Source organism: Colias eurytheme, chromosome 25 (genome assembly GCF_061535395.1).
Source record: "Colias eurytheme isolate Ceu_HAF_F1 chromosome 25, ilColEury1 Martin Lab GWU primary, whole genome shotgun sequence".
Classification (NCBI taxonomy): domain Eukaryota; kingdom Metazoa; phylum Arthropoda; class Insecta; order Lepidoptera; family Pieridae; genus Colias; species Colias eurytheme.
Window position 1 is genome coordinate 7,438,395 of NC_143004.1, and position 23,879 is coordinate 7,462,273.

The following is a 23,879-nucleotide window of genomic DNA, read 5'->3' on the forward strand; positions in this document are numbered from 1 at the left end:
CCCGATATGATGTCAGAAAGTTTATATACAATATTATGCTCTTTGCGCGATTCACAAACAATCACATAAACACTATACCTACTTAAATGCTTCGATTATTTCACAGCAATTTATTTTTCCAAAATCTTGATTTAGAATATTAACAAAAAAAATAAACTTACCAAGTGCTAAAAACAGCACATAATACGCCGGCGATGTCATTGACCTGCCGGCCGGGGGGGCCGTGTGCCCGCATCCGTGCCACCGACCACACCATCAATACATCCACTTGTGTCACCAATACTGCTTATTGTGCCCTTTTCACTTTGAATAATTCCACTTTACGCACTGTTTCACTTTAAGCGCACTGTTTCACTTTGAGCGCACTTCGCAACTTCGCTGTTTATCACTATCGATATTTCCACTTTATACGTACTCTATTACACTTTACGCGCACTTGGTTACTTTCAATTATTCGACTTTAAACGCAGTGGTTCACTTTATGCGCACTTTAACCAAACGCTTTGGTACTTACGAAAGGTAGAGACTTTTAGCGGCCTATTTTGAATAACACTTTACACGCACAATTTTTTACTTTAACTTTATGAACGATTTGATATTGAATTTTGAATAATTTATTTATCGATTCACAAATTGTATTAATAGTTTATTGTAGCAGCACTTGTAGAAAAGTTTTATTTTTAAACTGTATTCTGGATGTATAAAAATGTTGTTACGGCCTTCCATTCATCTGAAACAAAATAAAATAAGGTAAGTCATTAAAAAAATAGTTTTTTTTATCTAGATTCCAATTGTTTATATAAACTTTTTTACTTTATAAAAGTAACGCAATAAAATATTGAGTTAAACTTCATTTAAATAATAACTTTTTATTCGTATTTCAATGGGCATAATATCAATATTTTGCTATAATAATTCCCGTCGTTAAAAAATATCTCATCGGTTCGAATCAATATCTTCGTTTTATTACAACGCAGTAACTAAATAACGTAACCTTTTCTAAAACAAAACATGAAAACTATAACTAAATTCCATTGCATCTATACTACAGTACCTGACTGCGACCCCAAAAGAAAACGCGCAATGAACATACAATTATTATACCCCTTTGTGAAAGGGCGACGACCCTAGGTAAACTGCAGAACTTATATCACATTCATGCTTTTTTAAAGTACACTACTGCCTTTATAGTTTTCCCCTTTGTGAAATATAATTCAAACATTTTAAGATAATTATACTTTCGCAAAATTAAATACGCAGTTTTATTCTAGCTTTCAAAGCTAGAGAAATATTTGCTCAAAAGAGATTATTACAGTTACCCCTTTTTCTCCCCTTTACCCTCTTTTAGCTTTGACTTGAAAATGATATCTACTGTGTCTAACTCATCAAATTAGTTCTCGAGATTTTATATTTAAAGTAAAACAAACAACAAAAGACCGACGCTTAGAATCTATTTATAATTTACTAGCTTTCCGCCCGCGGCTCCACCCGCGTTTTTAAAGGAAACCCGCATAGTTCCCGTTTTAGTGGGATTTTCGGGATAAAACCTATCCTATGTGTTAATCCAAGTTACCCTCTATATGTATGCTAAATTTCATTGTAATCGGTTCAGTAGTTTATGCGTGAAAACCATACATACATACATACAAACCTTTCCTCTTTATAATATTAGTATAGGAAGTATGTACCTATGTAATGAAATAATGTCGTTTTCAAAAAACTTGTTAGTAAAAATGATTGCTTAGTTTTTAAGTAACATACAAAAAAAATACGAATAACAAAATAATGTATAATTAAACTTCATAATATCAACATAATATTTTTTGTTTGGAAAGTAATGTTTTTAAATCTGTTTGTACATCTTTAAATATATCTAACATAAGTAATTAAGTATATAGGAATATTATTCCATAGATATCATATTTATCACTATCTTATATCAGTACATTTATTTAATGTATCTTCAAAGTAATGTTCTGAATAAAAAAGAAGAGTAAATATCAACTACAGAACATTTTCAGTATTTACACAGGATAAAAACCAAATATTTAACATGTTGGGCAAAGCTTACATTTAACCGAAATATGTATGGGTTAACTTGTGTACTCAACTAGCCGCTCCACCCGGGTTTACACAGCATTAAATAAAAGTTTATATAGTTTAGTAAGTAGTAAGTTAAGTTTATATATGTATATAGGAATAATGTAGTTTTCTGCTCTTGAAATAATTTTTAAAAAAGGTCATGGATTTTAAGATTATTTTTTGAAAAACCTTCAATTAAGTACAGATAGAAATCTTTCATCTTCATAATATGTACAATTATCCACAAATTTCTACATAATATGAATGAACAATATTTTAAAACATTGCATTTTTAAGAATATCAAAGTAAGCCAAAACGCAAACGAATCATTGAAGCCGTTTCTAATATTATAAATAATATATAATAAACAAATACATAGGTACTATTCTAATAGTATTTTATTGCTACCAAAAAGACCTGCATTAGATCTCATATCTTCCAAGTATAGAAAGCTATCTGTTATATTTTTATTACATACAATAGAATAAGGAATGGAAAATGGAATTTTTCAGAAAATAGTAAAAGCCCCTATATTTCCAATAGCTATCTATAGCCGCCATCATTCGCAGACATGTAATTACTATAAAATAGGTCTTTTCCAGGTTTCTAAAAATAAAAATAAAACATTTTCTAATGTTTTCTTTCGATTGAAGTCTTAGATAAGTCTGAAGCACCTGAAGCTATAGATTCGAAAATAATACTTACTGGAGAACAACTAATTACTTTTGGATTCTTAAAAGGAATAGAAAAAACTATGATGCGGGTCTTTGTGCTTGTGATTTAAGACGGAATGTGGGTAAGATACAGCATTCCTATCGATTTTTACACCACTAAGGAGACAAAGAATTTAATAATAAGGCTTTGTAGAAGTACTATTTGACTAATGGACATCGGTTAATTTAACGTCGCTACCAAATTTATTCAAATTTCGGTTGAACTGTGTCAATAATTTTTTATTAAGAGGTCAGAGCGAAGACTTATATTCTTACGAATTTATAAAAGTAGTATAGTTTTGTTAATATTTCAAATATTTTAAGAGTTTTTATGCTAATCCAGGTTCGGTCGTTATTGAATTCTAAATTGTTATAACACGATAGGTAGTCATTAATAATAATTATAACGAATTTTCTACCTGAAATTTTTATTTTTATTTGATTCTATTGAATTATAAATTGTAATAACTAAAAATATTCTTCGTACTTACGTTTATAATGATCTAGCTTTGCGCCCGCGGTTTCGACCGCATTATCTATAACTTGACTGTAGTTTTTCTTTTATTTTGGGTTGGTTACTTCAGAACTTACAACTGGTGAACTGATTTTGATAATTCTTTTTTATTCGAAAAGCTGGTGCTTACCATATTGTCCTATTTAACTTTGCTATAGTTCTGACGATTTGAAGGCGGTTTTTAGTTATTTATTAATTTGTTAGATTGTTAGGATATGAATTATTTCGTTTCTTCTAGTAACTTACAATCGATTTCCATGCGTTTCTCACTCTTTTTCTTACAGATAATCTTGTCTAACTCATTAATATACAGTGACAGTGATGGAGATACTGCCTAATGGCTACTTCACGTTAATAGCACACTTTATTAGCAGTGTGTTCCTTTATTATGTTTGCAGATGTGGGTTTATTAATTATTTATTAATAATTATCTGTATTAATAAAGATGAGACTAATTTCTCTTGGTTACGATGGTAAAGGTGGCTTCTATCAGAGAAGTTCTAACTTTTCGATTAGGTTTCACCTTGTCATCATAATTTTTTTAAGTTTTCGATTTTTTCAGAAAAAGATACAACGAATTTGTAACAAAATTTGACGCATTTTGCATGTTGTTTATTACAATTTTCTGTTGGAATTAATATCGTTTCGTCATCGAAATTCCACATCTGAATATTATGAAACTGAAACTTTTAATTATTCAATTAAACATCTTTTAGAAGCACTTTTGAATCGTCATAACATAGTTCTACCATTTACCGCTGATGTTTATGGACCAAATCCTTAGCTGTATTTAGAAGGCAGAAACACTGCAGTAAAAAAAATAATATAAGCTTATAATAATGACCACTATCTCTTAGTTAGTTTATTATAATATCTGTAGATAGGTCTACTATTAAAAACAATGAATTCCTACTTCATATAATGTACTCTTAACGATTTTAAATTTAACCTAGAAAAGTTTTATTCCTTACAAAATGACTTTATATGTCTACTTTCAACAATAAAATAATAATCGACTCAAATAATTATTAACACAACTAAGCACAACCAAAACGACCGTTACGTCCGAGAGCCCAACGGAAAGTGTGTCAAATCCGCTGTTCAGCTCATTTTTATAAACACCCACTCGGTTCGGGTTGCCAGTTGGGAATTAATTTATAACACGGCCGTTCCTGACAGTGCGGCGTCCTCGACCGCAGCATGACTTCTACCACTAGCAAGTAACATCAGATCCATCCAACCTGCTTGCTTCATCCCTTGAAATCTACTCAACATCGCCTTAGCGCTGTCTCAGGAACATAAAGGAAACTTGTTAGCAATCAACCTAGTTTCGCGTTATAGTCTGAAGCGTATATCTTATGCAGGGGAACGAAAAATGACCTTCATCTCTATTTTACCATTACCAGTGCCATGGGCGCAAGCGTGCACTCAAGCGGCCATAGACAAGGTGTATTAAAAAGCAAATACTTATTACAGAATTAGATACCTTCAGACTTAACACGAATATAGATAAAACTCAAAATGTAATACACCGTCGTAACGACAGTGGCTCCAAGTGCTCTCATAAGTGACAACCTGTAAAAAAAACAGAGACCCATACATTTTGCATGTTCTCTAAGTGGCCTAAACACATTAGCACCACAAAAATTTAAAACAGAGAGACCCATACCTTTTGTACGTTCTCTAGTGGTCTATAAACAATAGCACCACAAACTTTCAAAACAGAGACCCATACCCATGTATGTCCTCTAGTGGTCTATAAACAATAGCACCACAAACTTTCAAAACAGAGAGACCCATACCTTTTGTACGTTCTCTAGTGGTCTATAAACAATAGCACCACAAACTTTCAAAACAGAGAGACCCATACCCATGTATGTCCTCTAGTGGTCTATAAACAATAGCACCACAAACTTTCAAAACAGAGACCCATACCCATGTATGTCCTCTAGTGGTCTATAAACAATAGCACCACAAACTTTCAAAACAGAGACCCATACCCTCGTATGTTCTCTAAGTGGTCTATAAACAATAGCACCACAAACACAAAGTCTTCGACAGCAGCGGTGAGTGGCTACCGTCGTTCCTCGTTCACGCAGGCATCCCGGCGCCGTAGATTGGTTGCAAGCAGCCCGGAAGCCCGTTGTCAGCAACTGCAGCGGCGCAGTGGATGTACAGCGCACGTGCCATTGCCAGCGCACAGCACATCGTACCACTGGGAACCCTTGTTGCCTCCTTCAACACGTAGCATGTTGAGAACTGTCCCGTAGCACCTGTTATTATCATAGCAACTAGTTATTTTCTTAACAACTTTGCTTCCCCGACTCGGCCTAACCTGACCATGACTAATCAATAGCCCCCTAATGACTCCCGCTCACAGGACGCAACGGATGTTATTTCGCTACGGTTGAGATAATGTTCTTTCAACACTGAACAACTGAACTGAACAACAACTAATAAGCACTAAATTTAGATGGCAAACGGTCTAAAACGCGTGGCAATCCCAATTCTGATCTTAACGATTTTAAATTTAACCTAGAAAAGTTTTATTCCTTACAAAATGACTTTATATGTCTACTTTCAACAATAAAATAATAATCGACTCAAATAATTATTAACACAACTAAGCACAACCAAAACGACCGTTACGTCCGAGAGCCCAACGGAAAGTGTGTCAAATCCGCTGTTCAGCTCATTTTTATAAACACCCACTCGGTTCGGGTTGCCAGTTGGGAATTAATTTATAACAGTACATTATAAATTTTCTTTCCTCTATTTTCCGTTGAGCTATTATGTTCCGCTTTTTGGGGCGGGACCAAAAGCAACTAATCAAAGATCGTACAGCCGTTCTCGGGTTATAAATGGTCAAACTATTATATTTTTTCTCGTTTTCCTGTATGATTTAACGGGAGTGTGAAAATGTACGTGTAAAATCTATACGATTTGATTAAAAAGAGAAATTGAAAAAAATCTTTATATTTAGTGAATTAAAACATATTTTTCATCTGAGACAATTAAACACAGTTGTTTGTGTACACATTGATTAGTAATACGTAAATTATAAAATTCTTTGAATTAGATTATCTAAATCTAACATTTTTATTAAACATATAGGCACAGATTAGATATTAGATATAGGTACTTACTTAAATACACAAAATCACATAGAAGAACATTATCGAAACAGCCAACATTCAAAAATATTCCACAACTAATAAAATTATACAGAGCCATATATTTTTAAAACATTTTTCTAAACGTAGCCGACTAAAACACGTTTAGACATAATGGCCTCTTCACACGAGTGCTGTCTGTCTAATGGTACACTTTATTAGTTAATCACAAGACATTTTTATTGAATATAATATTTTGTGAGCATCTTTATCTTAATGAAACTTTATTGGCTATTCAGTTGAGATCAAAGAGGTAGTTGTTATGAAGAAGACTTACAATTTTATGTTCGTGTTTTGTTTTCATATTATCACTACATAGTATAAAACAAAGCCGCTTTCTCTGTCCCTATTTCCCTATATCCCTTTGTATGCTTAAATCTTTAAAACTACGCAACGGATTTTAATGCGGTTTTTTTTAATAGATAGAGTGATTCAAGAGGAAGGTTTTAGTATATAATTTATTAGGTTTTAGACAAAGCGGGCGAAACCGCGGGCGGTAAGCTAGTTAGATATAAATAACATTTGCTTAACTAAGAAATTAAATGGACACAGTTAGTTAAGTAATTAGTTAATTTACCTTGAAAAGTACGAGAGCTTATTTAATATTTAATTTAAAATATTGGTTTATACCAGAATTATTTAACAAGTTAGCTATGTGTATCTAGAGGTAAAGTATGAAATAATTTTTCTATCTATAAAGTACCTAATAAAATATAAATATAATACTCAATATTATATAATATTTTATCATTAAATAGATAATAAAATATATAATATTGAGCATTGTAAAATCATCCATTACAAAAAAATTTCACAAATCAATCTTCTATAGGCAGTCATTCTTACCCTAAAATCTATAACTACATTTTCAAGACCTAGAAACAAATCATAGTCCAGGGTCTAAAATATAGATTATACTTATTAAATAGGTACGTTTATACTACGATTAGGTATACTACGATTATACTACGTTTATACTACGATTATACTACGATTATACTACGTATAAAATTAATACTACAACTAATCTACAAAGAATTCCCAAAACCCAACGTGGTTAGCTAAAATTGCTATATTCCACCAGTCCATTCACAAACTAAATCAAGAGACGGCATTTCGAGCTAAAATCCTATTTAATTTATTGAAATTTCAATTAAGTTAGAGTGTTAACTCGAGTGGCATGTTTTCTTTGATCGTTTAATTACACTCCATTACTTTGAATTAATTTTAATATAGTTGAAACGGTTTTAATCTATATCTATACTAATATTATGATGCTGCAGAGTTTGTTTGCTTGCTTGAGCGCCCTAATCTCGGGAACTACTGGTCTGATTTGAAAAATTATTTCAGTGTTAGCTAGCCCATTTATCGAGTAAGGCTGTTGGCTATAATATATCATCACGCTAAGACTAAAAGGAGTTGAGCACTGCAAGTAAAACCGCGAGGCACAGCTAGTTTAGTTCTACATTTCCAGGTAGTTTCACTTAATTTATGAAGGTACGGTGTTTTGTAATTTTTATGACCATCTTTTTTTCGAATTTACCAAATATTTTTCCCGTTCCCGTGGGATTTTCGGGATAAAACCTATAATATGCGATAATCCAAGTTACCCTCTATAGGTGTGCTAAATTTAATTGTAATCGGTTCAGTAGTATTTGCGTGAAAGAGTAACAAACATACACACATACACATACATCCATCCACACAAACTTTTGCATTTATCATATTAGTATCATGCCGTCTTTTTTCTCTTAAAATATAATAAAAACGCATAAAGTATTAAGTCCATGGGCTTGAATTCATTTGAATATGTATTTCATTTAATCCTCAAGAAAAGAAAAACATTGTTATGAGAGTTTTCCTTGAATTGTGTTTTATAATAGTCTATGTCAAGCAATAGTTGAGTAATGAGAGATTATCTGCTTTTTATTCCCAGCTAAATGAAAAGATATCTTCACCTCATACAAATGAGGTACATTTTTAATTGACACGCTTTTAAATAGATGAAAACCATTCACCATTTTAGAAACTACAGTTCTCTTATTTTACAATATTTATAAATAAATCTGGGTTAAAACGAAAGTGTGAATTTTTTTGAATTATTTCAAAAGATGAAAAATGAATTCACATTTAGTTAAGTCTTAGTAAAGTTAGGCGAGGTGTTTTTAATGATCATTTTTAAAGAAAATTCATTTTAAAATGGTGTTTTGTTTAAATCAAAAGCATGAATATCATTTTCTTTCGTTCTCTCATTTGTGAAAGACAGTAATTGCTATTAATTATTTTGAGTAATTAATCTTTATTCTAAAATTCTCACTTTAATTAAGAAACCCTAAAAATGTTTTTTAAAATAATTTATTACTCACAGTACTGTGTACGAACCACAGACATGTATATTTAAGTAGACAACGCAAGTACCGCGATCTATATGAAAACCAAGCGTGTCATATTTTTTGTACTGACCTTGACGCGTTATGACGTCACGAGCGCTTTTTAGTGATGTTAATTTCATTTTACGCTAAATCGATTAGGCCGCCACTCGCGCGGCGATTCTAGTATCGTCCTATCCCATCGAAGTAAATCGAAAGAAATCAGATCAAACTAGATCTATGTCTAAGAGGTAGTCAAATAAATGAATCGTAATCGATTACTAAATCGATTCAAGACAGAAAAATGATAATTACCATAGACAGAGGGATGATAAAATAAAGTTATAAACCTTTTAATATTCTAACAAGTAAACTAATGTGTTTTAGCTTTTTCTTACATATGCCCATTGAGTTACCATGTACTACGTACTAGAGAGGCCATCGAAAGAAAGTAATGAAACTGTCAATCAATCAATCTTTATGTCCCATTGCATCGATCCATTTTCCTTTTATGTTCGGGTTACTTGGAAAACTGAAAAAACAAACATAGTCTAAGCAATAAGGAGTTTTCTTAAAAAACTCCCAAGATGACACTTTAACTAATGGCGTCCATGTCATAATATTTATTTGTAGTACCTTTGTATTAAAATACTTAAAAGTTCTAGGTCAAGTCGTATTAAATGACAAAAAAAATCTATGCCTTTTTTTCTGAAAAATTGCTCCTTCAAATTATCATTTTTCTGTTCGATTATAAAATCGATTAGAATCGAGAACTGTAGCATCAAATGAACATCACTAACCACAAAATTGGACAGAAAAATGAGAACAGAAAAATGAGAAGACGCTATTCATTGCTTGTTATCATACGACGCGATCTTTACCGTGCCAAGTAAAAGCCGCAATGTATTCCGAATCATTTCGTATGATTTGGTATCCGTGTTTGTCACGATCGTTTTCCACAGATATTCTTTATTTGATTTTAAAATAAATAGTGCATATTCTGATTAGAAAATTACTTACCGGTGGAAGGAAACATCTCTGCTAACTCGGCCACTCACAGCTGTGGAGTTTCTACAGTTTATAACGGCGCAATTCGGCATTTTACTTTATTCAGCTTCACGTCTTTCCTTGGCGAACTGCAAGCGCGGACTGAGTGTAGGCCAGCGTCAAGTAAGTTTCAATAACTTAGTTTGGACACGGGAAGTACATACACTCGCTTAGTCTATCTTGATACATGTCCGTGGTACGAACCGTACATTATGAGACCTTTAAAACTATACTGTGGTATTGAATTAAAATCTTGTAAAACTTTAATTTATTTTCTACAAATTCCATATTTCTTTTATATGCTGGGTGTCCCACTATTGTTATACTAGGTACTTATATAAGTATTTTTTACGAACTCAGCGTATGCAAAACTATAACTTCCTTTGAGAGTATATTATACCAACAGTGGGACATCCTGTATAATTAAGTTAAAAAATTCAAAGGAAAAACATAACCTAAATGCGATAAAAATGTTATAAAATAGTGATGAATATATACTTTTATATCTATGAATACACATTTTCCTAAAGCCGCGAGTATATTGGGTTATATATTTAAGGTATTTTTATATAATTTTTAAAAATTAAATTTACAATTACGCGAAAGTTATTTAAAAAATGTATGTACGCCATTTCAATTTAGCATTCCTGTGAAAGGCATATCACTATCTATAGACCATAATTAATGTTAATACGTCTACATCCGTTCTAAAAACCATCTCACATATATTTTGATATTTGTTTTTCATTCTTTCTTGTATAAACTGACAGAGTTATATAAAATAACAACTAACCCTACTTAGGAAGTCATATAAAATTTTGTTAAAAAAAGTAGCATACAACCGAGTCCTAACACAAAATCGGCTTTTTGTATTCATAGACGAGACCGCCATAGATAAAACTATTTTAGTCGTCTACTTGAAAGGTTGAAAGTTTTGTTATGAATAAAATTTTCGGCCGGTCTTCAGCAATTTTAATATCGAATGAGCTTATTGGAAAAGTTTTTGCTCCAATTTGTTATTGATTAAGAGGAATTTCGCATTGAAACGACGATAAAATTCACGTCCAAACAAGGTAAGCCAATACTTTTATGCCTTTTTTATTGTATACTGCCGAATTGTATTAATTGGCTTTGTTTACAATTTCAGGAAATCCAGAAGAAAAGAATGACAATTTTAAATTTTGTAATATTTTTTTTTAAGAATATGTAACAACAAAAGTAAATGCAGTAGGCAGATCCACACATAGCGACGACAATAATTATTATAGAGAAGAGATAGATAATACCGTCTGTATTTCTTCAAAAGGTGGATCTACACAGAGCGAGCAACCTCTCGAAGCAATTGTTGCGCGATGTAGCTCGATCTAAATGGACATGGCTCGGCTGAATAGCGTTTGCTGCCTTTACCTCGGCCAAACAACATCCACACTGACCGAGCTGCTTCGCGCAGTAATTGCTTCGCGAGGCTGCTCACTATGTGAAGATCCGCCTTATGAAGAAATACAGATTAATGACAAAATACAGATGGCACTGTCTCTGCTCTATAAATATAAAATTCTCTTGTCACAATGTTAGTTACCATACTCTTTCAAACGGCTGGACAGATTTTCATGAAATTTTATGTTCATAGTAGATCTGAGAATCGGCCAACATCTTTCATACACCTAAGTGATAAGAGTAAGGCAGAACGTTTACCGGGACAGCTAGTCAATCATACGAATCCATGAAGTGTACGTCATAGAAATTGTCGATTCGGGCGTTCTGCCAACACCGATGTACCGTTAAAAATATTTTGACTGGAATAACAATTATGCCAAACGTAGATTTAGAGAGTGAGAGATATAGAATTTTTCGTTTATTTGGCTCATACAAAGGTATGTATTAAAATAATATAATACATACCATTGTATGAGCCAAATAAACGAAAAATATAATGCATGGTAGAGCAATATTGCTCATAGTATATTTATTTTCAAGTAATTTGACGCCAATGATGTCGATGATAAAAAAGTGCTAATCACACAGTGTCTTCAAACGTATAAAATATATAAAAATTACGTCAATTAAGAACTACAAATACAAAAAAGTGACCATCATAATATAGGATACTTTTTGGTTGAAAGATCATTTGAAAGTCTGTTTATATCTATATATCTATATACCTAAATATTTATTATTTAATAAGTTTAGAGCTTCACGCTGCAAACGTCAAACGGAACCTAAAAGGAGATCTGTATGTCAAAGCAGAAGGTTTCTTGTAGGATATTGCTTTTCAATATACACTACAATATGAACGAATATTTCAATTGTTGTATCTATCGTAAATTTCATTGCTATAGTGATATATTAAACAATGACCTGTTTGATAGTCATTGCCCCTGTTGTTATCGTTTTCTCATCAATAAAAAATAATCCTATATTAAAACAAAACTTGATAAATTAAAAAACTTCGTTTACAAATTGGCATTCCATTCTCCAAAACATTCGAATGATATAGAGTTGATAATACCGCCCTAAAAATAAAAGCTCAAAAACGCTGACCTAATAATCCCACTAGCGCCGGTCCATTGGTTTCCAATCAATTATTTGAATACTTAAATCCGTCGATGCGTTTCATTCGGCACATGAACCTTTACACTGGCGGTTCGCCAAGCCGGCATTCCATCGTCTAGACGGTAATAACAGCTCATAATATTTCGTCATGATTATAATTGTTACGTTTCATTGAAAATTGCCTATAATATTTTTATGTACATACTATCAAGTAGGAACTCGTAAACTATTTTTATACCAAGTAAAAATGGGTTCCTGGAAGAATAAAGTATGTAATAAAATAATAAGAACTGACGTTAATATTTTTTGTCTTTTGTATACTTATATGAGAAAATCAATGAAGTAAAGAAATAAAATAATAATGGGGAATAACTCAGAAACTACTGGTAAGATCGTAATAAAGTCTTTTTAGGAATACACGCTATGAATATAATAAATTAATGAGCGTGTACGCCGAGCACACGTGGCAGAAGTGAAACTTCTTTGGCAAGGTTCAAAGATACCAAAATCGTCACCTTACTCTATGACGTGATGGTATTGCGATGACGCAACCTTGATATTTTACCAACGGGTCTAAAGAAGTTTCACTTCAAAAAAGTAAAATATAACAAAAATATTCCCGCTATTTCGAACTTACTCCTTAAGTCAGATTCCTAAATATCGGTTTTAAATTTTACTGTTTCGTATTTAAAATGATGACCATGACCACATTAAAAGACATCTGGATGGTTTATTTCCGAATCGCCAGCGTCTGATGTCACTATCCATTCCTTTATTCCATCAATATAAGAAATTCATCAATTTTCAATGAATTTACAGACTTGAATAGAGCAAGAATACCGTATTTTTTAGATAGAAACTGCTTTTCGAAAGGAAGCACTTGGTTGTTATTTGTAATGCTAAATTGCTTATTAATAAAATTGATGGAATGAGTTTGAGTTTAGTTTTTAAATTACTCGTCGAATTTGTTAAATATTAGGGGCAAAAAAAGTAGAGGGAACACATATAATTTTTGATAATGATTCTAAATATTCTTTCTTTTTAAATACTAACCAGAGAATTTGTAATTTCGTTTAAAATACAGTTAAAAGTCACTCTGACTCAAACACAGCTGATCCTACACAGACCCTAAAAGCTAAAACAAAAACATTTACAGGCAAAGTCCTACACTTTGTTAAACCGTGGTAAATTCAGTGTTTAGGCAACACTTGCCAAGCTAAACAAATCATCTGAGTACTACAAAACATCATTAATATCCGTCTAGACGAGAAATTTGTAAATATAGGCCAAGTACAAGATACTCATTTATTGTTCAAGAATTTTCAGTTTTTATTTGCAAAAATAAACTAATTTAATAAAGAGAATTTCAGAATATTCTCTTGAAAATGTATTCTTTCTTTTTCTTTAAATATCTTTTTAGTACGACTTTTATTCAAAATTACTTGACCGATTTGAAATATAATTTTTCCATGAGCAAGCTGAATCTTTACCGAGTGACACAGGCTATGTTTATTATCCTAACTCGGGCAAAGCCGGGAGTAGAAACTAGTAATATGTAAACTGTGGTTATTTGAAACTGTAGTTTTGTAATTTAGAAATTGTAATGGTGAAATTAAAAAGAACTTATTACATAATGACAATTCTTTCACCAGCAGGAAGGTCCTAGGTTTATTCTGAGAGCCAAATGAATATTATGAATGTGAAAATAACTGTTTGTTTGTTTATCATGCTGTCACACCAGAAGTGCAGCTCTCATTTCTATTAAATTAAATATAGATTGACATAGCTTTGGAGAGAGCTATTTGCCGCGAAAACAAAATTTGACAATTAGGCTGTGGAAATTTCCTCTGTATTACGCGAACAATAACGTTAAATGCAAGCAGATATAAAGTAGTAATATAAAATATAAATTGTTTATTATAATATAAATAAAGGTGATACATTGTTTATTGGTATTTATAACAGCTGAGGCGTGTTGGTTTATATTTTTAATGTGCTTTATAGGGTAAGAAAACAGAAAAACACATACGCGAAAAATCACATTGGCATGTTTAGGAAATCGATTCCTCAATAGATAAAGAACTTGTACTACTTATGTACATACTATTTAGCATAAATAAAAGTAATGTGATGAAATAGAGACTTACAATTTAGAATATGAATTAGGTGATTGAATCCGTAAGAATAAAGATTTTTTTTTTCAGTTTTTTGATATATATTATCCGGAGACAAAAACAAAACATCATATCAATTGAATTATTTTAAATGATCACGTGTTATGTAGCTAATCTGACTTTTAATATGAATAAAGAAATATTATATTATTGAAATTAAGTACATTATTTTTGTGTTTTTGTAATTTTTTACGCATCTAAAGTAGCTACATATTATTAACCATTTCATCATAATCTATACAGATCAAATGTATCACTCATCCTATTTAATATTACATTTTCATCCATTCAAATTGAATACAAACAAAAACATAAGCGTAGTGCAGACGTGCGTAACAAAATTGTAGCGCGGGCACGGAACGTGTGTGCGCAGCTTAATGCCGCCATTTTCTCTGCTTTATGGCGGCGACTTTTTCTCTATGACAGTTGTTACGAAATCCTGCAGGATCGTGGGGTGAATACACGCTGGGATCATACTTTTATTGCGTATTTGTAGTTTGTAGTACCGTAATATAGCTTGGTGGAATATTCACGGACAAAAAGCTATTTTAGATGAGTGAAAAGATATCCCATGAAATTAGCGAATAATATATTTTACAACAGCATTGCTCTGACCTTGCTCTGACTTCTTAAATAAGTAGATTATTCAGGATGTAATAAGGTAATTAGTATATATAGCACCTTCCCTTATAATATTCAAATACATAATAGTTTTTGATAGATTAGTGCTTCTCAAAGAAGTCTAATAATTGAATAAATAAATGTTTGAGTTTGAGTTTTGAGTTTGATAGGTACATAACACAATTTCAAATAACTAATTATTACATGATACTAACAGGAGACAGAAAAGAACGTAAATTACTAGGATATCTATCGTGAATGTGTGTGTGAACTGTGAATACGCGAATGTGTGAGACCAAAATGATTTAGAAGTATTTCTTTAATCCCTATCATTTACTCATTTGCACAACAACAAAAGGAAAATAAATATACAAAAGGGAATCAGCAAGAATATCACATTTTCGACTTAACTCCGACACTCCAAGATATCTGAAGGAATGAAATATTAAAATATAAAACACTCTTAAACAGTCGTTACGAACTCTGCTAACTTTGACCCAATCCTTTACGATACACACTGCTAGAGAGAATGATGAACAAGTTTATTTGTAATTTATTGAAATATTTTGCGTTGTTTAAATTATATATTAAACCTTCTTGACGAATCACACTATTAGTGAAAACAGAATTGAAATCTAGTAGTTTTTGAGTTACTCGCGCTCAATAACACAAGCAGACAGACGTGTTGGAAAACGTTTATAAAAATACTAGCGGTCCGCCCAGGCTTCACCCGTGGTACATGTTTACGTTTTCTCCCCATAAGAACCATCCTCGTTCTTCGGTTTAGCTAATCAAAACGGAACGAATAAAAAATCGGTTGCGTTATTTTAAAGATGCATACTTATGGATATAGGCACAGAGAAAGCGACTATGGTTTTATACTATGTAGTGATAATGCGTGTCATCACTATTAAGAGATAGACAACTTTATACAATAAACTTAAATAAATTTTGAGTAGGTACCTATAGAAATTAGAAAGCCCAAGAAAAAATTAAAAGTGAAATTCACTAATTATATTATTCAAACAGTTTACACGTGTATCACATTCAAATAAGGATCTTCGTTCACAAAACGGAGATTACTTCGAGTATATTTTTTTATTTAAAACTTTCAAAGCAAGGATAATGAAATGTTTTACAAAGGTTTCGCTGTCGGCGATCAAATGACACCAACTTGAGTTAGAGCTGATTTAATGAATTAAACGATGTTTTAATTAAACGACTGTTAACTGGGAGAAGGAAGTTTAAATATGAAAGCTCAATAACGTGACGTAATATATTTGAAAGGTATTTTAATAATATAGTACCTAATACTGCAGTACAAAATCGAATGTAACAATTTATAATATTAGTAATGAAAATGTTCAGAAATCGACCTCGATGTTAAAATGCTTCTTCTGCTAGGTTAACTGAAATATTATGTGACAAAGAGTCTTTAAATTGTAAAATTGAATATTTCTATCGATTAGTATATTATGTTAAGCAGTGATTCTTTCAATTATTATTAGTCAAAAATAGATCAGTATTTAAATTAAATGTTATGTTAAAACTGTTGTTTCCATTTAAAACGCCGATTAACAGTTTGGTTAAATCGAATCTTAGTTAATTTGGAGTTATCCATTGTTTGACACGATGTTATATTTCTTAACTGGAAGAGTTGTGAAGTCATTATTTTGTTTGTGAAATTAATACAAGACTTTGCGCTTGGTTTCATTCACAAGATTCAATTGTTTTTTAATATTTTTGGTAATTAATAAAGCAGGATAATATAACTAGTGTTTTAAACAAATTAAATTAATAATTTATATTTTCACTTCTTTAATATTTTCTTAATTAATCTGCTTTAAACATCGAAGATATTCCTTTGTCACGTATATTGGCGATAAAATACTAAACCGATTTACAGATCTGTAATATTATCACTACATAGTATAAAACAAAGTCGCCTTTTCTGTCCCTATGTCCCTATGTATGCTTAAATCATTAAAACCACGCAACGGATTTTGATGCGGTTATTTGTAATAGATAGATTGATTCAAGAGGAAGGTTTTAGTATATAATTTATTAGTTTTAGACAAAGCGGGCGAAGCTGCGGGCGGTAAGCTAGTAATATGTAGAATGAAATAAACCCGCGGCATAAAACCCGTCCTAAATAACACAATCAATTTAATGAAATTCAATATTCATTATTAATACTGCGCTTCAAACTCAACATTGTAATAAACAAAGTTAAATTTAACTCTAATATTCGAATAAATAACTACAGCGTGAAATTCCCCGCCATTTTGAAGTAATTACTATGATTATGAAACTGTGAAATAGTCATGCGATTTGTATGAATATCGAAATAGATATCCATGTTACGGGCAAGTTGATTAACTGGGCATTATTAATAAGGCCCTAAAGCGAAGGGTTTATCACTTTGACAGGCCATTATTAATAATTCCCGACAGCCCGTGGTCCATGTAATAAGTAAGGTAGTTAAAAAAAAAACAGGAACTTAACCTAACCCACCCCAACAAACTTATCCAAACCAACGACTACGCACTATGAAAACACTTCAGTTCACCTGTTAACCTACCTATTATTACTTTGCCCAAAATAGACTGGTAATTATACATAATGACCGGGAAAAGCGATTAATCATGCTATTTTAATCACATAGCCCAATCGAATAGGGCATTATGAATACAGACCGGCCATTATTAATAGTTGTCGGACTTCAAATTGCCCGTAACATCCATATGCTATATCAATAAAATGAATCCTATTATACATTCTATACTAAGCCGTTGAATTATTTCATTATGATTTTATTATTTATAACTAGCGGTCCGCCCCGGCTTCGCCCGTGGTACATATTTACGTTTTCTCTACATAAAAACCATCTTCGTACTTCAAGGAATATAATAAAAAAAGAATTATCGAAATCGGTTCAGCCGTTCTCGAGTTATGCGCTTACCAACACATTTTGCGATTCATTTTTATATATAAAGAAAGAAAGAATAATAATATGAAGCTGTTTGTTTTTTTGCTGGAACGCGCTAATCACATGAACTACGGGTCCGATTTAAAAAAGGTTTTTACTATTAGATAGTCCATTTATTAAGGAAAGCTATAAGCTGTATATCATCGCGTTAAGATGAATAGGACCGGAGCAATGCGGGTAAAACTGCGGGGCAGAGCTAGTTTTGTGTGCGTGTGTGTATGCGTGTGTGAGAGTGTGTATACAGAGAATAACGTCTTATATTTTGATATATGTAGGCAGATGCAAATGAAATTGTAATAATAGTTTATGACAGGATATTTTAACGGTCTAACCCAAGCAAACCCGCATCGTTCGATTAGTTAACCTCGCCTATCGAGTTTTGACCGTTATTGAATTCCATCGAACATTGTAGCAATAAAAATGTAATACTTTTCATGATTTTAGCGTGTTTATTCATGGGTGGAATTTTTATTAAAACGTTCATTTGACTTTTTTGTCATTTGTTGTTCTTTTTTGGATGCAAAATGCAAACGGTGCGTGTCATATAGCAGCTCTGCTATTGAAATAAAATAAATTAACTTATGCTTTATTTTTTATCCTTGGTTAAAAGTTATTCGTCGAATATGGTATTAAACAACTAGGTATTTCAAAAATATTATGTTCTATTCGTGTTTCATTGCCTGACTTTTGACATTTTATAGAGGACATTTTTATATATTATTGTGTAAAGCGCATCACACACGGTGAAGATACTATAATATTTTATCTTAAGATTCTCTAATATAAAATATTACAGTATCTTAAGGTATCCGGTATCAGCGTTCTGACCATCATATTTTTTCTTTTTGTCATTGCGTACTAAGACTCCTGTAGAACCGCCATCCTGTTACAAATGACCCGAAATTTTGTGTTAGTATCTGCCGGCCTATAGATTGCTTATCGATTGGTATTTTAAGATATTGAAGGTAAAGTGTGTAGGTAAAGTGGCTCATAGGATTTGTATGGCGAGCGATAATCGGAAATATGCTCTAAGATGATATATATTTTACATTATCTTCACCGTGTGTGATGCGCTTAATACTTTATTGGACGGATAAATTTTAATCAAGTACTGAAAAATCTGCCGTAAATCAATTTTTTCAACATTCATTTAACCTCCAAGTTCCAACTCCTAAGCTAGCTTTAGCTATTTTTTGTGAATGGAGTTAACTATGAGATATTTAAAAAAAGAAACATTAAAATTGCTTACTATAACGACACTCGATACAGATATACGTATGCTGTGCCGCGCGGTTTCACCCGCGTGGCTCCGCTCCTGTTGGTTTAAGAGTGATGATATATAACCTATAGCCTTCCTCGATAAATGGGCTATCCAACACCGAAAGAATTTTTTAAATCGGACCTGTAGTTCCCGAGATTAGCGCGTTCAAACAAACAAACTCTTCAGCTTTATAATATTATTAGTACATATATTAGTATGTATTAATATGAGTATAGATAACGCTGCGTATATTTGCTCTAAAAATGTACCAACGCTCATACGATAAAACGACTCCACAATATAGTCGGGTTTCACATTAAAACAGGGATTGTCCTTGCTCTTTATGCCATTAGGAGGCTATAAACAAGGCTAATAATGCCTCTTTCGATACAGGCTTTTTATGCAGGATTACGGGTCGGTCGTTTTTCAAGATTATACAGATTCAACTGAATTTTATTCAGTGATTTTTGCATTAACGTAATGCGTGTGTTTTATTACTGTAATTTGTTTCGTTCCATGCGCTTTCGTTCGCGGCATTTATAAGAAATGGCGGATAAAAGGGCGCGTTTTCAATTACGCGGGAATTTTTAAATTTGGAACGTTCGCGTTCGCGTTGTATGGAAAATGTTATGGCCAGTTTTTTATTTTTAAATTGGGAACGTTGTGGAATATGACTGGATAATTTTATGGCCAGTTTTTTGTTTGCGTGATGTTAATTGTTAAAATGTTATTATAGCTTTTTTAAATTTGGAACTGTTCTTTAATTTGTGATAATTTTTTACTTTGTAAAACCAATTATATAAATTAGAAAATATGTATAAAATATTGTAACATCAAAACTGTTTACGCTATATTTAATATTTTGTTTTTATTATAATTTGAAACTTAGTTTACTACAGAATATAAAAATTCGTAGTTTATAGTTACAATATTTCGTTACGAGATGGCATGTGACTAGACGCGAGGTTGCAGTGGGATTTCATACCAAATTTACATGCAAATTACTTCTTATCATTTCCCAAGATAAATATATAACTTTATTTTATAACATACTGGCTCTACTCGCTGTTTCGCTTGCACTATCTAGAACCTAACAAATTATATACATAAAATTTATTGGAAATCACTCTATTAATTAAATTGCATCAAATTCCGTTGCGTAGTTTTAAAGATTTAAACATACATAGTTACACAGAGGGACAGAGAAAGCGACTTTGTTTTAAAGGTAGGAACTGTTTTGTTATGATGAAATGATTTTGATACGGTTTTTTGTAATAGATAGAGTGATTCAAGAGGAGTGTTTGAGTAGTATATAATTTATTAGGTTTTAGACAAAGCGGATGAAGCCGCGGGCGGATAGCTAGTATTTTATGCATATAAAACAAACTGGAGGCAATTACTCAACGACTACAATGATTACTAGCACAATAACTCAAATTCAAGCAAGAAAACGTTAAGAAATACCTATCGTGAATGCAGAGTCAAGAAGGGCAATCATAATAATAAATAATTTGGAAAATCCAAAAGTGCACGCCTCATAATTTTTTTTTAATAAATATTTATTAATTATTATTTTTGTTTATTTAATAACAATTAAACCACATCGAATCAGACCCTGAAAAATGAAAGGGTTCTATTCCTGAGCATACTCAAGCGTAAGAGAAAAAAAAAAGACTCGATTAGTAAAGTATTTCGGTCGCTATCGTGTTAACAAGAAAAAGGATCCGCACATACAGACACACGGACGTCCAAGACAGAACTTTTTTAAACTGTTTTTTAACTAGTTTAAATAACAAAAATGACATCAAAAATATCATGAACGTTAAAAATAGTGTTTTTTCTTAATATGTGTGTGTATGTATTATCTTACAAGTGCAATGTATGATACATAAAGACATTTTAAGTTTGAAAAATCAGATGTTTTGCGCGAAGTGACAGTAGTACCCACCTCAACGCTTCGCTTATGAGGCGTGCAATAAGAAGAACAATTGAAATATAACTTGAATTTTCTAAAAGGATATTTTCCTACTTCTTATATTATAGAAGCTTTTATGTCATTGGAAAATGAAGACCATAAAAAATGAATGAAAATAAAAAAAAAAAACTGAAAAAACACGCTATAATAAGATGACAATATTGTTACAAAATTTAAACTAAATATGTCCGTTTAAAGTGCATCAATATCGAGTTTAAAGGAGCCGGTTACACACAAACATAGAGGTGAAACCGTAAGCCGATAACCGTGTTATCTACTGTTACTGTTAATAGATTATTCACCAATGACCTCTCTGAAAACAAAACTAGAACTTAGTATACATGCATTTCAAAAAGGTTGAGTTAATTTATGCATTTAAAAAATGGTGTACTTAATTTTATCTAATTCTTACATGAAATTTAAATTCAAATGTCATTAACTAATTACTTACTAATTTATTAAAAACCTATCACATAACAATATGGCGCAGAATCGATCCTATTCTTAGTTGTTCCACGTTAATTGGACTTTGACCCCCAAATACATAACTATGGGCAAAGTGGAATAGAATATTGTTAAAATAATGATTAAAACTGAACATTAATGTGATATAGAGCATGCAGTAACCCAGTTACATCTGGCTTGCCGCCAAAATTCCGTGTCCTTTTTATGTCATGTCTCTGAAGAATTCGCTAATGCAAATTTTGTAATTAAATTATTTCGTAACTGTAGAATAAATAAATTGTAATGTTTTTTATTATATTTCTAGTATTTAAGCATCACAAGAACGTTACTATCACTGTTTTAACTTTACCGTCAGAAAAAAAATTAATAATTGCCAGGAAAACCTTTTAAACCACACTTTTTATTTTAACAGCATGACGTCCAGCACGTCGACAAGTTGAAATACATCCTCTACACAAAATAAAAAAAAATATGGCAATGAAGAAAATAATAATTTAAAAAATACACAAATCTAATCAAAGAGCTTCATTATCTACAATCATAGATAATTATATCTCTTTGCTTTCGCAGAATTGTGATAACTGAACAATATTATTTATTATAAATAAACGGAGCATAGTCAACAACTATAGAACTAAACTTCCATAAGCCGCTTACTCCCAACGCGACAAGAACATTTTCAACATAAGCTTCTTAATTCTTTGCACTTCTATTATTATTTTAAAATACACTAAATTTCATTAAGTATCTTGTCCTACTTGCCCCGGTTTTGATAGGGTTGAATTGTCAATTACCTATTTAGGTATATTACTGGAGCTTTTTGAACGAAAAACGAACGAAAACAGACGAAATATTTCTGTAAAACAAACCACAATTATTTAACAAAATCAAGTCATTTATTTGCGGCAAATAGTTCAAAAGGCAATTAAAATACATATATTTATTTCAGAAAAACACAAAGTAAAAAACATTGTAAATGTCCTCCTACATTTATGGGTTTGCGTATTCGTGCAAATGTTTGTGAATGGCATGCGTTACGTCAAAATGTTATGTCACATTTTTTTTTTTATAATACGAAATATTGACTGCTGGACAGTAGTTACTAATAAAATATAATAAACTTAGAATACCTACACGCATCTAAATAAACATTTTAGACCTTCGTCAATATTTTCTTTCAATAACGAAGCTTTATAAGTATCAGATTCCTCAAGCTTTCCTCTAACAACAACAACTCGTGAAATTAGAGTTATTTTAAATGTTAAGTGACGTATTAGTCAAGTTTCGACTGAAATCGGGTTATTAATAACGTAACAATAGAGAGCTGACAAAGGCAGGGATATTTGACGAATAGTATATTAATTAAACGCAGTTGTGGCTCAGTGATTAGGACCTCAGACTTAAAATAGAGCTTTCCGCCCGTGGCTTCGCCGGATTTGTTAAAACCTAATCAAATATATACTAAAACCTTCCTCGAGAACTCTATGTAAGTACTAAAAAAATCAAATTCCGTTGTGTAGCTGTTTTAAAGATCTAATCATTCATACATACAGACAGACGCAGGAAGCGACTTTGTTATATACTATCTTATACGATAAGTCGGGATTTCGATACGAGCATGCAGGAAATAAATTGCTCTCTCAAATTATCTGCGCATATTGTTAACATCATCACCGCTCGAACGGTGAGGAAAAACGTCGTGAGGAAATCGACATTTCGAAGTCTAAAGTTCGACGACGTGTCTTCCGCCAACCCGCACAGCGTGGTGGATTATGGCCTGTACCCTCATAGGCCCGTGTCCCAGCAGTGGGAACGTATATGGGCTGATGATGATATTAACTGAAAGTGGTAAACATAAACTTTAGCGCAATGGACCCTTAAGTTTGTGGTAAGCACCAACGTTGGCTTGATGGGGGTTAATCATGGCCCAGTGGGACTGTGA

General features: G+C 32.0%; 2 protein-coding genes across 5 annotated transcripts in view; one reads left to right on the forward strand and one right to left on the reverse strand.

The window, feature by feature from the left end:
- Positions 1 to 23,879, forward strand: part of LOC149897740 (myrosinase 1-like) — a 412,925-nt gene that overhangs the window by 262,367 nt on the left and 126,679 nt on the right. The window lies entirely within an intron of this gene.
- Positions 1 to 23,879, reverse strand: part of LOC149897752 (uncharacterized) — a 175,573-nt gene that overhangs the window by 42,886 nt on the left and 108,808 nt on the right. For both annotated transcript variants that reach the window (XM_090116324.1, XM_090116325.1), the window contains one exon: positions 162 to 730. In XM_090116324.1, the coding sequence (XP_089972450.1) occupies positions 162 to 201 (40 nt within the window). In that variant the 5' untranslated portion in view covers positions 202 to 730. The remainder of the gene's footprint in view (positions 1 to 161; positions 731 to 23,879) is intronic.